This window comes from Hippopotamus amphibius, chromosome 1 (assembly GCF_030028045.1).
Source record: "Hippopotamus amphibius kiboko isolate mHipAmp2 chromosome 1, mHipAmp2.hap2, whole genome shotgun sequence".
In the NCBI taxonomy this organism is placed as follows: domain Eukaryota; kingdom Metazoa; phylum Chordata; class Mammalia; order Artiodactyla; family Hippopotamidae; genus Hippopotamus; species Hippopotamus amphibius.
Window position 1 is genome coordinate 76761394 of NC_080186.1, and position 19930 is coordinate 76781323.

The following is a 19930-nucleotide window of genomic DNA, read 5'->3' on the forward strand; positions in this document are numbered from 1 at the left end:
ATCAACCCTTTAACCCTTCCTTGTTTTAAAGAAACCAAAGGGCACTGGTTAGTTGGGGCGGGGGGGGGGTTATGTTAATTTTTGGAATTTGAAAAGCAGACAGCTTTACTTTATAAGGTTGGAACAGCAGCACCATCCATGAAATACAAACCAAAAATTTTACTGTTTCTGAATTTCCTATATTGCTATTGATTTTGGTCTTAAGTTCATAGATTCCACAGAAGGTGATAAGTATCTTTTACCTCTTTCTCCATTAGAAAATTAGGCTAATAATGGATTTCTCGATCGAGAGCATCACCACTTACGAAAACGTACATGGAGAGAATAATCAATAAACAGGCTTTCTAGGACCTTTTTTTTTAAAGACTTCTACAACGTTTATTGATAAACATGAAATGGGTTTTATTTACAGTTTTAAAGATCTTTTTGTCACTACTAGTAATTTTCTTTCTATATATGGTAATGTCCAGTTTTAAAAATACTTTATGATTTAAGACTTTAAACCGTAAAATGTCTATTTAGCTGATTAGTTCTCCCCTATACTTCTAAAAGAGAAGTTGTACAGTACAAGAGTTATTCATTGGGATTAGAGTTATTAATCTAGTTACCTACTAGTACGACATCTTAGGAAGGAGGTAATTAGTTTTTTTAAATGATGGATAAACTTGTGCTGGTGTTTTAGATCTTATGATGCTGAGCATGTTCTGCACTGGTGCTAATGTTTAACAATTTTATATTTACAAACATACCTGCTACCCAGAGGCAAGTATTAATTTAGTCCATATGGACTATTGACCCCTCTTGAGATTGCAACATACACACTCCTAAACACATACATAGTGTGTTTAGACTTTAAAGTATCTTAACTCATTTCTGGACATGAATGTGTTATAAATTTGCCTGATTTCTAGCAACATATAGAAAACACCTGCTATTAAAAACACTTCACAAGTTCTACTCATTGTCAGCCATTGCTGGCATTCTGTCACTAGAGAATACACAGCAATATCTGGTATGTTGCAAGCTTTCAAGATAGCCTGGATTTTAAAAGTTGGTCCATTAGTTGTATCTGATGGATGTAAATTTGCCTCCTAGTTCACTTTGTCAAGAGCTAAAACTGTGAACCTAACTTTCTCTTATTGGTGGGTAATAACTGAAAATAAAGATTTTATTTTCATGCTCACTTCTTAAAAAGTCATAAAAACAATCAAATAGGAGCCCATTTTTCGTCATGTGTTTTCTGACCTATGTGTGCACCCCCGGGGTGATGCTCACATTTCATTTTTCCTCCTAAAACTTAGGTTTTATGTGGGGTGTTTATTAAACTAGGATGGGATACCTTTTTAAATTATAATTAGAAAGTTTAATTCTTGTAAAGTGAATTTCAAGGACTGAAGACAATTGGCATTTCTTTTAGAAAACCACATTTTTGAGTGTGAAGGTTAATCATATTGAATGTCGGGTGGGGGGTTTGCTTTTACAAACGGTAATAATGGTGGCTAATAGACTGTTTTAATGAACTTTTATCTTGATGCTTTTAAACGGAAATAATGCCAGAGTTTATTTTTTTTTACTAATGTTTTCAGTTTGCATTGAGATAATTGGGATAAGGTCTCTTTTTACAGTTAACTATCTTGAGACCTGTGCGGAGTTATGAAAGATTTTAAAATGTGTTGCTAGGCACTATACATCTAAATTATTTTACTCAGTTTTATTTAAAAAGTGGAAGCAGGATATGTCTTGAGTTGTAAATACATTTGGGCTTGTTGGTTTGGGTGTGGAGGGAAAATATTAAGTATTCATTTTGATTGTGTTATTTTTCTAATTGCTATAAATGGTTGTCCTGGAACAGAGAAATTTTGTTATGCCTTTAGGGAGTTGCATTAGAAAGTCTGACTACTGTATATTGGATTTTAAAAATACATCTTTAAGAGCACTAGTAGTATATGGAAAGAATCAACAAAATATTAAAGGGTTAAAAAAAAACTAAGGGAGAAATGTGGAGCTACTAGAACCTGAATGATTTTGACTTTTAAGATCACATGAGGTATACTAATGGACATCTATCCCAACCTTGAAGTAATTGGTAAAGCAAATTCTCAGGCTCTTGGGTGCCTGCAGTTCTACTTTGTAAAGAAAGTAAATGCTTATAAAATAGATTCTAACCCAGACATTTGTAATTCCACTGAAATTAACATGTAAATAAATGTTTAGAGAGTGGGAACACATATAAACCAGATTTCCAAGTTAACTGGAGGAAGCCCAGGTGATGACTGGTATGCTTTACAGAGTATATCTAGTAACAAGGCAGTAAAATCCCTAATCAAATTTTCAGATCTAGTAATTAGTGAGATAATCTACAAACATTGTAAAACTGTCAGGTTTTATCATTGAGCTGTATATTAAGTGGCAGCTTTCAAAAATTTGGGCTCGATTTTTTGCTCAGCGTGGGTTTATCTATGACATTCTCTCAAGTTCAGAATCTTAACTTGATCTAAGTTAGACAAATATGGAGGTTGTATGAGAAGTGATTGAAATAAGGCTGAAAAAAAAATAAAGCTGAGAGGAGTTCATTTGATCAGTAATACACGGAAAGATTGTAACCTAAAGGTTAAACTTAATTTCGGAAAGTGGTTAGGATATAAATTATTGAAACCATTAAGATTTTGTCCATGGTGGAAAGTACTAACATTGGAAACGAGTAATGAGTATCATTTAAATATGTGGTATATCTAAGCCAGCAGTCAACAGATTGTAGCCTATGGCCTATTTTTGTATAGTTCCTGAGCTAAGAATGGCTTCTACATTTCAGAAGGGTTAAAGACTATTCTACAAAGATTTTTGTAGCCCACAAAGTTTAAAACATCTGGTCCTTTACAAAAAACATGTTTGCTGACCCCTAATCTGAGCCATCAGGTCAACATAAAAGTTCTTTTAAAAAAATTAAAGTTTAGTTCTAGGTACAGATTAAGTCACCCTACCTCCTGGGAAGTTGTGAAATTAAAACTATTTTAAAAATTTTTGCCTCTTAACCTCTAATCAGAATAAGGGCAAGATGTTTGATAGCTTCTTAGTAAAGATCTTGCTATTTTAAGAAAAAAATTTAGCTTGCAACTTATATTCTGAAAGCTGTTAAGAAAAGTATAAATTTGCTAGAATAGTACACTTAATGCCATGGTTATAGTTTTTCACATTTAGTGGCACTTATCACTTAATGCTAAGATCTTTCTGTTGTGCTATGACTTCTTCATATAAGAATTATGAATATTTTTGTATAGGTAAGAAAACATCTCTATTAACTCCATAGGTTGAACTGGGGCAGGAATTAATGGCTTCTGAGGACTGCATTTCTCAGGAGGATATCTGGGTAGAATCTAGCTTTTGTGCCATTACTTCTGTCTTAAATAACTGGGAGTCAGTTTTTTGCTTCTGTCTTATAAAATGACTGGGATTCAGTTACTCTTCAGAATGGAAGGAAAGAAAGTGAGAAATGGCCTGTACAACTTACACAATAATTTTCCAAATTATGTTTTTGTTGGAGGTGTTAATTACATAGTGTTAAGTCTGCAACATTTGTCCCTTTTGCTGCCCATTGGAGGGCATGACAGTTCTGGTACACTTGAATGTGTATTCTAAGTCTTGTGCTTGGGAAACATAGGAGATATTTGTTGATAACTAATTGACAGTTCTGGCTTGTGGATTTCTAACAATTATTTAGTACCTAAAGTGATGAGAATTGCTCTGAACTGATCTTGCTGGGCTTTATTCCTTAAATAGCTGCACTAAGTGTTGCTGGTATGGAAATGTGAAAAGCAAAGGGCTAGTTAATTAGAATTTTGTTATTTGAAGAACTGAGCTGGGAAAATGGTAAGTTGTTTGGACAGTATTGTTTACACTATGTCACCTTAACTGCAGTTGTAGTTGATTTCTAAAGTTTTTTATTAGCTGATAAATAATGTCAGAAATTTTTTTTATGGGAACTTTTACATGTTGAATTCCTTGTTTCACACCTTGGGTAATAATCCATAGTGAAATGTTTTTTGTTTGGCAGCCACACTGACAAAAGTTCAATGAGCACATGTTTAGAAGTTTTGTCAAAGTGCTCAGTTGACTAAACACATCAAAGAAGATGGTAGCTTCCACACCACCCCCAACCCCATTTCATACCTGAAAACGTTTAAGCTTACATGACTGGTGAAGTAAACACAGATAACATTTCTGTTTAGAGATACAATTGATTTGTCTATTCTGTGGAAATTCTGAATTTCCAGTGAAGCTTCCACATTTTTTTTTCCCAGTAAAAAAGGAAAACCCTTTCCTAAAAACTACAGATAATTTGGTTTCAGCTTGATTTTGTGTACATGTGTATCAAGGCTTTACTTAAGTACTACAGTGGTAATAGCTTCTTAAAAATACCATAGGAAGACTGGATTGGATAAAACTAAATACAGGTGTTCATTGGTTACTAATCATACAAAGAAAATCAGCATACCCAGCCACTTATATTGTGTATGCTTCAGACCACTGTATTTTGTTCATAACAGTATCCCTTGAAGATTGAGTGGCACTTTGTCACTGTATCAACAAAATCCTGTAGATGAAAAGCATTTTAACAATTGGATTGGCCCAGTCCCACACAGCCCGCATTTTGAGTCAAATGGTAGAACTGGAAGTTACGTTGACTGAAATAGAGCAGTGCTTTGGATGCTGTATATGCTGAGTGAAAATACTTGCTTGAAGAACTTAGATAACCAGCACCTCCTAATTACAGCAAAGCATGGATGTTCCCCCCTTTTTTTTTCCTGCTTAGAGTTATTAAAATTTAAAAATAACTGCAGATTTTTAGAAGAAAAAATTTGAAGAGTATCTCTAGCTGGAGAAATTATTGACTTATCCTCTAGTTTTTTTACTCTATTGTAAGCAAGTGAAAAGTGGGTATTTTTTTTAAAAAAACAGTCTACAATTGCTCTGAAAGCTGTGATAGACCAGAGGAAGGTCTAAAAGGAGTGTTTATAGGAATGCAAAGGAATCCCATCATATGCAGTTGTTGGCAGTGTGAAGGCAGAGAAAACATAGGAAACAAATATTTTCCTACAGTATTGTAGAAAGGCAAATGGTCTTTTACTCCCCTTGTGATGGGATAAAGTAAGATTTCTGCTTCTAAATGAAATCTTGTGACATCCTATTTTCACCTTGAGAGATTTTTTTTTTGGCGGGGGATGATAGTCTCCAGGCTCTATGCTTTAGATAGCACAGGAAAAACTACCAGGTTAACACAGGCTATGTTCTTAGCTAATGTGCAGGGAGATACATAACTGACATTTTAGTAAGTGAATTAGATTTTGTTTTCTAAAGGGACGATTTTTTTATTTTGTTGCAAATAATTTTTGTCCAATTTCAAAAGGATGTTTTTGCAGTTTTTTTGAACTAGTGAAAATGTTCAGCTTGTGGGTGTTATTTTATACCTTTCTAGTGAAAATTCAGGGCCTTTGAAAACAATTTAGTCTCCATGAGGATCTCATGACAGCTTTTATAGTATTTCATTGGGTCCACTTACCTATGGGTAGTAAAATATCTGAAATTGGAAAAGGGAAGGTATTACGGACCTCACCTGACATTCTCTTGCCTAGGCAAGGCCAGGGTCTCTTTGTGGAAGAATTCCTTACAGTTGTGGAAATTGAGAAGTGGCCTGAATTGATTTAAAGAGACCCCGTGGCAGCACATAAGAGGTCTGTATGTTTCTTGGAGATGTGATTTGAAATCTCAGAGCCAAATTAAGAATGGTTTTGCCACTTGTAAATGAAAGAAAGGGCCATTAACAAAATGTGGAGCCGATCACCATAGAACAAAGGAAAGGCATTTATGTTTCAACAGTTCATACAAGCAACACAACACAAATTGAGTCAAATGCAACCCTGTTTCCTTTTTACTTACAAAATAGCCATGTTCAGGAAAAAAATCAGGTAAATTGGATGGAGTTATAGTTATTTTAATTAAAGAGAACACTGCTCTGGTTACTTTTCTATTTGAAAGGCATAGTGTTTTTATTCATAGTTTTAATAATAGTTTTACCAATTTCCTTAAAATAATGAGTATTGGGAGTATTGTTTCCCTTCTTTGGCCTACACAGTGTGCCTTGTATTGTAGGATTTAGATTAGCTGGGTAGATAAGAGCAAATTCAGGGGTACCAGATTTGTCCTGGTGTCGTACTCTTTGGGTTAGATTTCTCAAGAACCAAGAAGGCTCTAGAACTTCAGAAGTATGGAAATGCCAGTTTTATGGAATCACAGTTATAGTCAGAACCTCAATCGATACAAATTTGTTGTGCAGTCACTTGCATAGAAAAGAATTAGAGTAGTTGAAAGTTACACTCTAAAACCGGACTGGTATCAGGTACTGATTGTGTGACTTTGGCTGTTACTTGTTTCACAGTTTCCTCATCTCTAAAGTGGAGATAACACCTACTACCCTAAACCAGTCATGATGAGAACTGAGTTACACCCCTTAAATACTGCATGTACCAAGTACTGTGTTAGAGGTTACTGGTCATTATTAACAATTCCTGTTTGGATGGGAATAAGGAAAAATTGGCTTTTTGTATAAACTTTGTATTTCAAGATCCATTGCTTCAGTTGTTACTCTGACATCCCCAACCCTCACCCAGTGTGTCAGCTATTTTGTATTTTCTGTCCTCTGACAGGAGCATTAAGGGTGAGAGTGCCAGACAGAGGAGGTGGCGGATGAAAGAGGCCATAAAGAAAGTTGTTAGTAGTGTCTGTCTTTAGGACCCACTGTCTCAGGTCTTTGGAAAGAAATTGGTACTATTTTATATTTCATTGACTTTATCCACTTAGAGTAATAAGTATTTGTGATGAAAACAATGGAAAAGCGTAATTTGAAAACCTATGGGACTTCCTTGGTGGCTCAGGTTAAGAATCTACTTGTCAGTGCAGGGGATACAGGTTCGATCCCTGGTCCAGAAAGATCCCACAGGCCACAGAGCAGCAATTAAGCCTGTACACCACAACTACTGAAGCCTAGAGCCTGTGCTCCGCAACATGAGAAGCCACCGCACTGAGAAGCTCACGCTCTGCGCAACTAGAGAAAGCCCGCGTGCAGCTGCTTCCAGAAAAAGAGCCAACTAACATTCCTGCTGCCAACCACAGTTCTCTGATTAATACTGGCTAATTTTTTCATTAATGTTGCTAATTTGGTAAGGGAAAATTGTACTTAATTTTTATTTCTTTGATTACAGGTGGGTTTTTTTATGCTTATTGGGCATTTATCATTTATATGTATTTTGTGAGTTGCTCACTCAGTCCATTTTTCTTTGAAGTGTTGGCTTTTTTCATATTGATCTGTAAGAGTGCCTTAGTAAGTTACCTTGGCATATCTTGCAAATATTTTTATCTAACTTGGTGTGTGTGTTTGGCAGTTTTAATTGGAAATTTATTCCAGTGTAGGTTGTGATGTAAAGATATGACTTGTTTCTTTCCATCATCAGCTGGCCAACTGATTAAATTGCTTATCTTTTTTTCTTTTAGGGTGAAGAAGAGGCCTTTCTGATCTCTTTATTCTAGACAGTGATTAATTTGAGGGTTCCTCTATCAGTCTTTTATAAGGGTGGATAATGTGAATGTCCTTGAGTCCTGCAGGCTGGGAAGAGAAAAACAGGGCTCCTTTGGAGGGCATGAGAAGTGATATTGAGACAGATGACAACTACATCAGGTGAAAGAAAAAATCTTGATGGAGAAAACCAAGATTTGAACATGGGGGATAGACTAGAATAGAATGTGCCTAGCTTGGCATCTCCTTCACTGGCCTCTGGGAATTGGTGAGTTGCAGCTGTAGGCTATTAATGGAAGCTGAGAAATTGGGACAGTGTGGAAGGGAAAATGCACTAAAGGGAAAGAGCTAGATAACACCAGTTTGGCTTTCCTGTTACCTATAAGGAAGACAGAGGCCTAGGAAATAGAATTTCTGGCTTGTGGAAAAGAAGCCTTTTTAATGCATAATTCAGGGTAATGATCTGAACACAAGAATTGGTAGAGAGTCCCATGAATTCATTGAGAATGAACTTGGACTCTATTTGTAGTAGAGAATTAAGGAATTTGATGTGTTTCAATAGAGCAGAGATTTCTGGGTTGGCTCTTGGATATGTATCAGGAGTGCAGATTTAAAGGGTTGTTAATTTTCCCAAGGAATGAAAGCCTGGCTATATGAATATTGGTGAGCTCTACCTAGTCCTGGTAAACTAGGCAATCTCATTTGGGATTTTGTGTATGGGCAGGAAGAGAGACTATAAAAACTATTTGGGGCAAGGGCAGAATGAGGTTACCCATCCTGTCATTCATGGAAAGAGAACATTTTATCTGGCAGAGGGAGCAGCCAAAGGCATGCTCAAATGTGTTTTTAAAATAAGAAAGTGCTACATGTATTACACTAGTGCTGTCAATAAACAGTAGGGTAGAATGGGGGTTGAGAATGAAGAGGATTACAAGCAAATGCAATTGTCTCAATAAAGAGGAAGCAGGCTGGACTGGCTTCTCGAACAGAAGGAATAAGGTGGAAGTGGTGGCAGGAGACATCTTTTACTTTTTACTGATAGCCTCCTATGGAACCAGGCACGGTGCTGGAGAAACACATTGCCATGGTTCCTGCCTTCAAGCTATTTACAGTCCATTAGGGGAAGTAAGTACTTCATGCTAGGGGAGCATTGAGGAGGCCTCTGCGTCCTTAGAAGGAGCCTTTAGGGGTCAAGCAACTCTCCCTTTAAAAAAATTTTTTTTCACTTTTTAGGAAAACAAGTGAGGACTGCAGTACCACCTGGGGCTTTAAGAGAAGGAAAAGGTGTGGGGGTAAAAGGGAGACTGGGACCTGTGTGTTTAGTCCAAAAGGGTAGGGGAAGAGTGACTAACATAGCTATCAGGTAATCAAAAGGTAATCAAATATAGGATAAGCAGGTATTACAAGAAAGAAAAGTTGGCTTTTATTGCCAAGAGGTGATAGGTTGGTCTGCTTCTGAGGTGGCAGGCTTGTCATGGCCCATTGCAAACAGTCAAACAAGGGGCTCCACATTCTGGGTGCAGACGAGCCAGTGCTGAAGCTGCTGAGATGCAAGGAACCATGGTGTGGGGGTGCTATGCAGCAGCAAAGGAGAGTAGAATAGAGATGTAAGGAAGAAGCTTAAGCTTTTCAAAGAAAGCCTGGAGAACTAAATGTGTTAGTCTGGAATAGCAAAAGGCATGGATGAAATGTTAAATAAGCAGAACAAACGGTCATTTCAAGTCTAGGGCTTTGAGGGACATCTGGTAAACCAAAGCCACCTCAGTTCCAGTGTTTGGGTGGGATCGTGGTAGGGTATAGGACTCAGGCTTGATAGGGATTTAAGAAAAAGGTTCCTGGACCTTTCATCCTGTCCTTTTGTGCAAAGGGTACTATTAGCATTTAGACTAAGATTCTTCTCTACCAGCTTAGCAGAAGTGCTTATAGTTAAGGCAGTGATGGGTGAAGGAAGGGTGATAAGCCACAGGCCAGCTTTAAAGCTTTCCAAGTTCACGCTGGAGAAAAGAGAATTATCTTCCATGCTCAACTTGAGCTGTCTGATGACCAGCTCAGAGTTTTCCTGAGAAAGGAAAGCAGGAGGCCTTCAGAAGGGACAACTTCTGAGTGCAATCTTGGCAGTTTGGTCTTAGATCCTGAGGTGGCCCTGGTCCTAAATGCAGCATCAGCTGCAGCAGAAAGAATAGGACACACAAGGGGTCAGAGAAGCTTTGGCCCACTCTTTTACAAGACATCAGATTTCAGAGAGGGGAGGCTGCTTGCCCAAGGTCCTACAGTGTGTTTAGCAGTAGCTTTCCACCATCAAGCTGCTGTTGATTCACTGAAAGAGGGTAAAGGCAAAATAAAACAAACTAGCAAAACTATGGAAAAGGTACATTCTTAGGCTTCTACAAATAAGAACAACCATGACCATCTTGGGAGCCCTTTTATATTGATGTTCACCGAGTCTTACGCCTGCACATGTAAAACGAGGTTGATCTGTTTTGAAGGTACCCAGTAACTTCACTAATATGTCCATCATTTAGTGTATTTAATATATCCAATACAGTGGCCAAGTGTCATATGTGACTATTTTAATTACAACGAAAAGTCAGTTTCTCAGTCATACTAGAGATACATTCCTAAGTGGTCAATGGCCAATGTGGTTAGTATCTACTGGATCAAACAGCAGCTATACATAGGAACATTTCTATCTCAGGCCTACTGGACAGTACTGATCTAGACACAAGACCTAGTTTGTAGTAGCTGCTTTATAAGTTGACCCTTAAACAATGTGAGGGTTGGAGTGCCGACTTTCCTGTGCAGTTGAAAATCTGCATATAACATTTAGTTGGCCTTCCTTCCTTGTCTGTGGTTCTGCATCCATGGCTTCATCCAACAATGGATCATGTAGTACCGTAGAATTTAATATTTTAAAAAATTTGCAGGGACTTCCCTGGTGGCACAGTGCTTAAGACTCCACGCTCCCAATGCAGGGGGCCTGGGTTTGATCCCTGGTTGGGGAACTGGATCCCACATGCATGCTGCAACTAAGAGTTCTCATGCCATAACTGGGGAACGCACCTGATGCAACTAAGACCTGGCGCAACCAAATAAATAAATAAATATTGTTTAAAAATCTGCATATAGGTGGACCCATGCAGCTCAAATACATATTATTCAGGGTCAACTGTAAAGAGTTGTTGAATGAATGGCCCTCTGGACTGTCTGCCATTGCTAGTAAGAGTTTTGGTTTCCACTCTTGCCTTTTCCCTTTCTGGCCAACACAGGCAAGAAAGTTGCAGGAATCCAGACTGGAGTCTCTAGGTCCACACAGCAGAGGATGTACTCTTAAGGCTCTGGAGAAGGTAAGATGAGGTATTTGGGTTACAGCCAACTCTCAGTTCCTGAGATTCACCCTGAGCTTTGCAGGCCGTGTAGCTGCAACCAGACCTGATGGTAGCACCCAGAGATGACGACCACTGGAGCAGGCAGCTGGGTAGATGGGGCACGCTGTGCTGCTTGGGGACATATCAACTTCCCAAACTTCAAGCTTCGCCACTCAGAGCATGAGGGAGCCACACCCCATCTTTAACTGATCCAGAGTCAACTTCTCACCACAGGAGAAGGTGAGAGGGTGAAGGGAACTTGAGGGGAAAATGGAAAGAGAGATGTGCTGAGGCAGTTCTTCCAGAGGGTCAGTGATGGGAGCCTCATGTGAAGGGAGATAATCTATGTTGGAGGGTAAGTAGCCCTCATGGGTAGGAAGGTAGTCCACTGGGAGGACTGTCAAGGGGCTGGCTAGGTTTCCCGGCTTTGTGTTGGGGCCCTTGCTCCCCAGCACCTTGTACAGATCCACCCCTTGTCCCATCTCTGCTGTGAGAGCTCTTGGAGCTGGTGGGCTTGAGGCACTGTACCCTGCGTCTTCCTCAGAGGTATAGTGACCTTGGACTCCTTGTCCCTTTTCTGGCCAGTTGGGGTGACGGGGACGTCCGAAGACTGGGGTCACTTGATGAAGGACTTCGTTGATGACCAGGGGCTCAGGTTCTTCGGGAGTGGCCCAGTCTGTCAGGAGCCTATCCAAGGCCAGCTGCGTCTTCTCCTGAGAAAGGGGAGGAAGAGGCTCAAATGGCTGTGTTGAATAAGTAGCCGTGACAACCAACGTCTCCAGGGTTCCAAGAGGCCTCCCAGCCCGCACTGCATAGTCAGCGGAGGCGGAACACTGTGGGCCTTTACTTTGTGAGGTAAGAGAAGCAGTTAACATTGTTGGGGAGGCAGTTGGGCAGGAGCCGTGAGCTCCTCTCAACCCCCAGCCAGTGAGTGATTCACTATCCTGCTCAGCCTTCAACGAGACTGTTTCTGGTGAGTCAAACTGCACCAGCTGCTTTTCCTCTAGCATAGAGGGCATGGTGGGTGCAAAGGAAAGCTGAGCTTGCATTGTCTGGGGAGGAGGCACGGAAGACTTCAAAAGGGTCACACTAGAGCTGAATCCTGAGAGAGGTATAGTATTTTCCAGGTAACAAAGTGTTGGGCAAGGAGAATTGGTCTATTCTGGAACCTGCTTTCTTAGGACAGGCACACTGAGGCTTTGAAAATAGAAGGAGGTCACATGATGAAGGGATGCTAAGGAGTCTGGGCTTTGATACAACTGCTGAAAGGTTTTTGGCAGGGTAATATCAGTTCGGCTCTTAAGAAAGACCCTTCTGGAATAACTTTTTTGGAAGCAATTTTCATCCTTTCTTCCCTATAGCTAATTTTGTCTGTTACTTTTCTTGCTTTGTTTTTCTCAACATCTAACTGGTTACCAACTCTTCAATGTCACATCTTTCCTCTCCAAACTTACTACTGATTCCCGAGTCCAAGTTCAAGCACTTTATTAACATTTCTTTTTATAGGCTTTATTGGTCTCTGTTTACATCCTTGAAACTATCTTGTATGCTGACTGCTTGATCTTTCTAAAGCAGAGCTCCAAAGCCCAGTTTCATGAAGCCCTACTGACTGTTACCCCCACTGGACTCCTACCAAAGCGAAGAAGCCACCTGTTAGGTTCTTGGCACAAGATGCTTTATAATATCACTTTTTTTTTTTTTAAACATGTCTGTAAGTTATCTGCAAGCAGGGACGATTCTTAAGGAAGGAAGGGGACAACAAAAAATAGCCTTAGGACAGGGCAAACCCTGAGGACTAGTAGAAGAGTCCTATAGACTCTGAGACTCTACAGCTTGGGAAAACTCAATCTACCTCTCTGGCCTTTGGATCCCTTGTCTGTCAGATGCCAAGCTGTGCAAGATGGTCTGATCTGGACTGGACCCTGATGTCCCCACCCTTGCCTTGAGCATGGCAAGTGTCCCCAAAGTGAATGATGGTGCTGTTTCAGGGTAGACTTCTGCAAAGGGCCCTGAGCAGCCAAAGGGTACGTGTGTACTTTTCTTTCGGGAGCCTGCTATTTTCCTGTCGCTCTATCGCTATGCAAACTGGCCCTGGCATGTTGGTCTGGCTTTGGAACATGGCTGGCAGCTGCCAAAGCGCTGCCACCACTGCTGTGGAAGAGATCTCACAGGATGAGGATCACCTTGTTGTTTTCACAAGGTGAGGCTCTGCCTTCTTGAAAGCTTTGACAGTATCAACAGAGGCTGTTTCTCAGAGCTTTTACAAAGCAGGCCCCCTGGCTGACAAGTCCTAGGGCAGGGCCTCTTGGACCACTAATAACTCAGGTACATCATGGAAACTATTTTAAGCTTTTTCAAGCTCAAAATGGATAGCATCCCAGTGATCCCCTTTATGACTGGGCCTTTTCATCTAGAGCTTTAAGACCCATGGCTTTTCAGCCACATTTTAAGAAATGGTAGGGGGATGTAAAGCCTGAGAACTCAAAGCACATTTTGTTGGAGGTGAAAGATGTCTGCTCCCGCCTGTCACCAGGAGAGCAGTTTGCGTCTTTAAAAACAGTCTACCCCTTCAAGGGTCAGGTGACATGGGGTTCTGAGGCTGCCATAAGGCCATTAAAGATGGCATGTTTAATTTTTTAAAAAATGTTTTAATTTACTGGTTATTTTTGCAAAAGAAACATATGCACATAGTTTTGTAAAAACATTTTTTTAAGTTCACAGGGAATTTATAATAAAAATTAAGTGGCCTTCATGCCTACAACTGCCTCCCCAAAGGCAAACACCATTATCAGTTTCATATTTAGGCTTCCAGAAATATCCTGTGCACATGCTGGAGACTGTGTGTGTGTGTGTATATCTATAAAATCATCTTCCTCTTTATACAAATGAGAACCCACTTTAGACAATTATTACAAACTCCTTTTTTTTTGCTTTTAAATACATTAGAGATTTTAGACACATACATCTCATTTTTTTTAGTAGTTGCATAATATCCTGTTGTACAGATATACCCAAATGTTTCACCTGGCCCCCTGGTGGCAGGTTACATTCTGTAATGTTTGGCTTCTATTTATAATGCTGCAATGAACATACTCATACTGTATAACTCTGGGCGTGTGTGGCAATTACTGTTATTTTTCCCATGTGTTACTTTCTCTAACCCTTTGTCTTTCTCAGCATCTCTTCTAGGCTTTGTACGGGCTCTTCAGTGTCTCTGCATGCCTCTGTATTCCCTCATGCCCAGGCAGTGGCAAATAGAGACCATGATGCCACAGTTACCAGCTTGGGAGCCAGGTGTCTGCGACTGACCCAGAGCAGCTTCCCACTGTGCTATTTCAGGCTTTTAGGACATGGAACGTGGAATCTCAGCCTTGGAAGAGAGAGAGATCTTAGAGCTCAGTTGATTCAACTCTTGGTACCTGAATCCCCTCTAATACTAGCAGTGGCATCCTTATTGAGTGCATTCGCATAGGTCATCACAATATTTCCACCAAGTGAGGGCCCAGTGTGTGAATACTTCTTGAGTTAGTCTGTTCAGCTCAGAGGTGTTGACTGCTGGAAACACCCCTCTCAGCCTGTGCTTAAAATCTTTTAGAACATATAGTATAATGGCAGACAGCACATCTTGCTTATATGTGAACCCAGAATCTACTTACTAGCTGACAAACATGGGGCAAGTTACTGAGTCCTCTGTGCCTCACTTTCCTCATCTGAAAAATGGGGATAATAATATTGCAACCTTATAAAGCTGTTGTATAAATTAGATGTTAACACATGAAAATTTTTTTTAAAGTGCCTGGCTTATAGAAAGTAATGTATGTTATATATATATATAAACATAAATATATTATTATGAAATATTGGTATTTATCATATATAATCATGTCATGTATAATCAAATATATATCATATACATGCCATACACATATACATATACTGTTATTATTATACTGCTCTTGCTACTGTAACTTACCAGTGACAAAACTCCTCAATAGAGAGGAGACTTCAAGTATAGATCTTCCTGTGAAGAAAATGATCTTTGCCTTGTGTGATCCATGCGCTTTACTTGACATCTTACTTAGTCTTCACAACAATATATATGAGAGATATTGTCAATTCCTATTTTATGGAGGATGAAACTAGGGCTCATGTCATCAGGCAAGGTGCTCAAGGGTCACTGACACAGTAAGTGGCTTTATTTCAAAGGCATTAAACTGCAGTCGCTCATAAATTCCTACTGAGGCAGACATGGCTGGGACCAGCTCTTTCTCTGAGGAATGGCTGGTACCCCTGGCTTCTGGCCTGAGGCAGGGTGTGGATGAGAGAATGAATGCATGAGTCACTAAAGCGAAGAATCTTGGTGGAGGAGGGCTGTAAGATGTGAAAATGTGGGGTTGCCGAGGCCCCAGGCAATGGGAAGAACATGGGCACCCCTCTCCTCCCCTTTGCTCCCCTTCAGTGCACAGTGTTGCTCCACGTTCAGATGCCTTCAACTACAAGACCCTCTGCCAGAGTCAGACCCTGTTGCCCACTGTGGGCTGCGCTCCCCTTCTGGGACTGTGCGGCAGCAGCTCCCAGCAGGCCCTTTACTCCCAGCACGCGCATCTGCCAGCTGAGCAACCTCTCCCGCCTTAAAACCTTTTCCTTGCACAGTGGAATGACTTACTGGCTTCCTGCCAAGACCAAAATAATCTGGGCTCTATTTATCTGTTCTGTGCTCACACAGGACTGGGAATGTCACAGTAAAGCTTCACTGCTCTTGAATTTGGATGAGCCAATGCTCAGACGAGTGCTCGGCAAATATACTTGCTTTTTAAATTTCTTTTTAAGTAAGGTGAAATGAGGAGGGGAACATAAGGCATAGGAAGGAATGAAAAGCTGGGAGTCTTTTAGTCTTGGTCATAAGCTTCAGCAAATTCCTGTGCATGGGAGTGATGACTCAGATGGTAACCTAGCACTCATGATAAGCAGCTTATCCATAGGATCGAACACCCAGGTTTCCCTGTAACTACAACACGAGACTTAGGTGTACTGGTCACCAGAACCCCATCGACTGACCACTAAGGCTTTATACCTTACCTCCACAATGGGATATTTCTTGGCCCAAGTGCTATTCGCTGGGTCTGGAATTTCTTTGCTACACCATTGAGGTCTGAGGGCCAAAAGGAGAACAAGTACCCTGCAGGTAAAGAAGACAATGACTTCTGGTTAAGTGTGCACACGGTGGCATGGAAGCACAGGTTCTTAGTGCAGTGGTTTCAGTGTAGGGGTATGCAAATGAGTAAAATGTAAACACTGCAGGAGAAAGATGATGCATCATCCAAGGCTGGACTAGTTTTCTGTGAAGTTTGGATAGACAATAAAGACTCGTGGTGCAACCACTTAGGGTTTGTTAAATAAACTATGCAACTTTTGCTCAATGGAATGTTTAGCTATCACTAAGTAGCCAAGTACTCATTCAACGAACACGGATTGACTCCTTAATGTATGACCAGCACAGTGCCACATGCTGGGGATAAAACAGCAAACAAGAGGACACGGTCAGTACCCTTGGGGAGATTACTATTTGTATTTAGTAAATTAGAATGTTTATAAAGAGCTTGTAATGACAGGTCAACTGTTTTGCTAAAAGTGAAAAAATACAAAGATTTAAACAGGATGCAAGTTATGTATAAACAGCTTGGACATAACCAAGTTAAAAAAAATGCTAAGAAAAAAATACCATATGGAAATATCCAAACTATTAACAGTAGTTGTATTTGGTGATCAGAGGGTCTTTTATTTCTTCTTTCCACATCTCTGGGTTTTTGAAAATATTTTAAAGTGAGTTTATGATGTGGAAGAAAAAAATCCTAAAAATGTTTTTTATATGCATATGACAACTATTTTGACTACTTTTTAAGAAATTCAAGACAATATGAAGCATTATTAAAGACTTGGCTTTAACAAACTTTGTTTAATAAGAAAAGTAAATTTCTGGGATGTGTTTAGCCCTTTGAAACGAGATGGGGCCATGTGACTAGGTTTTTTCCAAAAGAGTGTAAGCAGGGGTAACTGTGACCTAGTATAGATTTTGAAGATGAGGAAAGTACCCAAGGGATGGTGGGCCAATAAAATGGGAGAAAACTGGATCCTTAAATGACTGTGTGGAGCAGAGTTGCTGACCAATCTGGATGACATACCTTGTGATTATTATATTGGAGAAAAATAAGCCATTTTATTAAAGCCACTATATTTGGGGGAGGGGAGGGGTCTTTTTCTTTTTTCTTTAACAGCAAAAGCCTCCACCCTAACTGATACTATTTCCCTGAAGAGGATGCATGTGATCCTAGTTGACTCTTTGAGTTCAGGTTTTTCAACATCTACCTAAAGAGAGCTCTGTTTTGAAGTATCAATTACATATGGCAGAGCTTCAATAAATAGAAAACATTTCAGACAAGTTCAATGGCTGACAGAATAACTTTGAGCTAGTTTTATTTTGACCTCTTCTCCTACTTTACACAATATCTTAAAAAACTATTGAATAACTCATGTAAAAAATTCTGTTTACCAAATAATACATTTAAAGGAATTTTAGAAAATATAGTTAAATAGAACTGAAATCACCTATAATTCTATCCCGTTATAACCATCATTAATATTTTAGTGTATACCCTTGGGTCAGAGTGTATTAACTGCCATCCAATACCCATTTTCCCCTCTTTCTTAGGAAGGGGACCCTGATTTACTGGAATGATAGTGAGCTGAGCTAAAAGGCCACAGTTTAAAGTCTCCCCTGCCTCACCAAGTTCTGGCCAATGAGATGTAACTAAAAGTTGTCATGTGTGACTTCTTCATGTGAAGGCTCCTGAAAAGGTGGGTGTGGGCACCTTCCTTCTCCCTGTAGTTGTAGAATGCAGGCAAGATGGCCATAGTTCCTGCAACCGTTGGACCATGAGGTGAACCGTTGGACCATGAGGATGGAAGCCAATGTTGGGATAGTGGAGCAGAAAAAGAAGGAGCCTCGGTCCCTGATGACTAGGGAGCTCCTACACCTGCCGTTACCTGAGTTTACTTCCTTTACCTGAGTGAGAAGCTTAGCTCATTTGTCATGTTATTTTGGCTTTTTATGTTACATACAACCAAATTTAATGCTAACTAATATATCTTGTGTGTCTGTGTGCATGTGTGTATGAACTATTTTTAAAAAATGAAAGTACATGTTTTGCAACCTGTTTTTTAAAATGCAATATAGCAAATATACCATTTAATTTTTGTCTATATCTTTAATAAATGCATAGTATGCTGTGTAGCCTAAAATGTATTGTGATTTATTTAACCAATCCCATATCGTTAGGCATTTAGGTAGCTTCAAATTGTTTTCCTTTTATGAACAATACTTCAGTGAACATATTTGCCACTAAATATCTGTATATACCTATGATATACTTAGAAGAAATTTATAGTTGGGAATTGCCAGCTGAAAGGTGTAATATTTTAAAAATTTAAACATATACTGTCACCCAAAAAGTTGAATATATTTAGTCTGCTGCCAGCAATGTATGAGAGTTCATTTCTTTGACGCATAGCAGCCACAGCTATTACATTAAAAAAAATACATTTACCAAAATCGGCAGGTGTAGTGAACTTACTTTTGCCGGAAGCAGCGCACTGAGAGAATGCCCACCACGATGACAGCCATGCAAATGCTTGGCACCACAAACGCGCTCCAATTGGCTTTACCTGAAATGAAAAGTTAGCAAACCCTCTGACCGAGTTATTTTCAAATTTCTAAATACTGACTGTTGTCTGAACCCGCTGGGCTTTATCCACAACTCCTGGGTAGCTGGACTCGGAAACAATGCCAATTCACTTTTGCCCATTCAGTTAGGGAGAAAGGGCCCAAAGGGGCCAATTCTATCGTTTAAGGGAGGAGCTCCAGCCCTACAAGGACTTCTTCCTCTAACAGGGGCAGAAGGAAAGGGAGTATAATATACAAAGCACTGGTTGTAAATTGGGAGCCCTGGATTCTAGTCCTGACTTTGCCACTGACTGATACGTGGACCTCAGATTCTTGATCTATAAAAGGTGAATGATGACACGTACCTTGCAGGTTGTTGTGAATATTAGAGATGGTGTATTTAAAGCACACAGCCATGTATCTGAACATAGGAGGCCTCAAGAAATGGTAGGTATTAATTTTAACAAACCATTGGGTAAGCCCTCTATCTAACTAGGGTCTTTGAAATTGTTCTAATTCCTTCCTATGAACACATAAATATTTCACTAGCTGTTGGAATTTTTCATTCATTTATTCAACATTTATTGAGTGTCAACCATGTAACAGGCCAGGTTAGGTGCTGGAATACACAGATGAATAGGACATGGGCTCTGCTATCTTAAGAAGAGTCTTCTTAAGACATGACTTCTGCTTCTCAAGAAATCATGAAGATAGTCCAGGAGACATGTGTAAACATGTAAACAGTAAACCATGATGCCACAGGATACGTGTAAAAACATCACATACAAGGCAGTGTTGCAGAGAATAGCATGGAAAATGGCTTCATGAGCAGCTCAGGAAGGTTTCCCAAAAGGCAGGATGTCAAAAGTTTAGATTTGGATGGCTAGGAATCAGCAAAGCGGACAAGGTAGGGAAGTGCAAATTAGACAGCACGCACAGAAGGAGGAAACGGCGAGCACTTCAGCAACCGCAAATAGTCTGGTCGGTACGAATGATGAGTGTGCGGCAGAGGACGAAGCTAGATGGGTGAACAGGACCAGGTTGTGCAGGGCTTGGTAATGAAGCGGTTTGAATTCTAACTTGAAAGTCCCTGGGGAACCACTGGTGGGTTGCAACTGGAGGTAGAATGTCAGCAACAGGGATCTTGCAGAAAGCTTCTTCTTCTGATAGACTGAAGAACAGGCTGGGAGGGAGGGAGAACAGGGGTCACTAGCAGCCAGAGACCTGCTAGCCCCTGGGAGAAGGGCTGTTGCCAGCACTGAACAGGGGAGTTAACAC

General features: G+C 40.0%; 1 protein-coding gene across 10 annotated transcripts in view; it reads right to left on the reverse strand.

Annotated features, from left to right (window-relative positions):
• Positions 1–4620: 4620 nt before the first annotated feature.
• IL12RB2 (interleukin 12 receptor subunit beta 2) overlaps positions 4621–19930 on the reverse strand; it is a 79494-nt gene continuing 64184 nt past the window's right edge. For 7 of the 10 annotated variants that reach the window (XM_057716827.1, XM_057716837.1, XM_057716807.1 and 4 more), the window contains 3 exons: positions 18564–18654; positions 16012–16111; positions 4621–11645 (listed from right to left, as the gene is read on the reverse strand). In XM_057716827.1, the coding sequence (XP_057572810.1) occupies positions 11106–11645; positions 16012–16111; positions 18564–18654 (731 nt within the window). In that variant the 3' untranslated portion in view covers positions 4621–11105. Of the gene's footprint in view, positions 11646–14905; positions 15235–16011; positions 16112–18563; positions 18655–18687; positions 19836–19930 lie in introns of those variants that run through there. The other 3 variants (XR_009050080.1, XM_057716874.1, XM_057716862.1) reach the window with 3 other exon arrangements.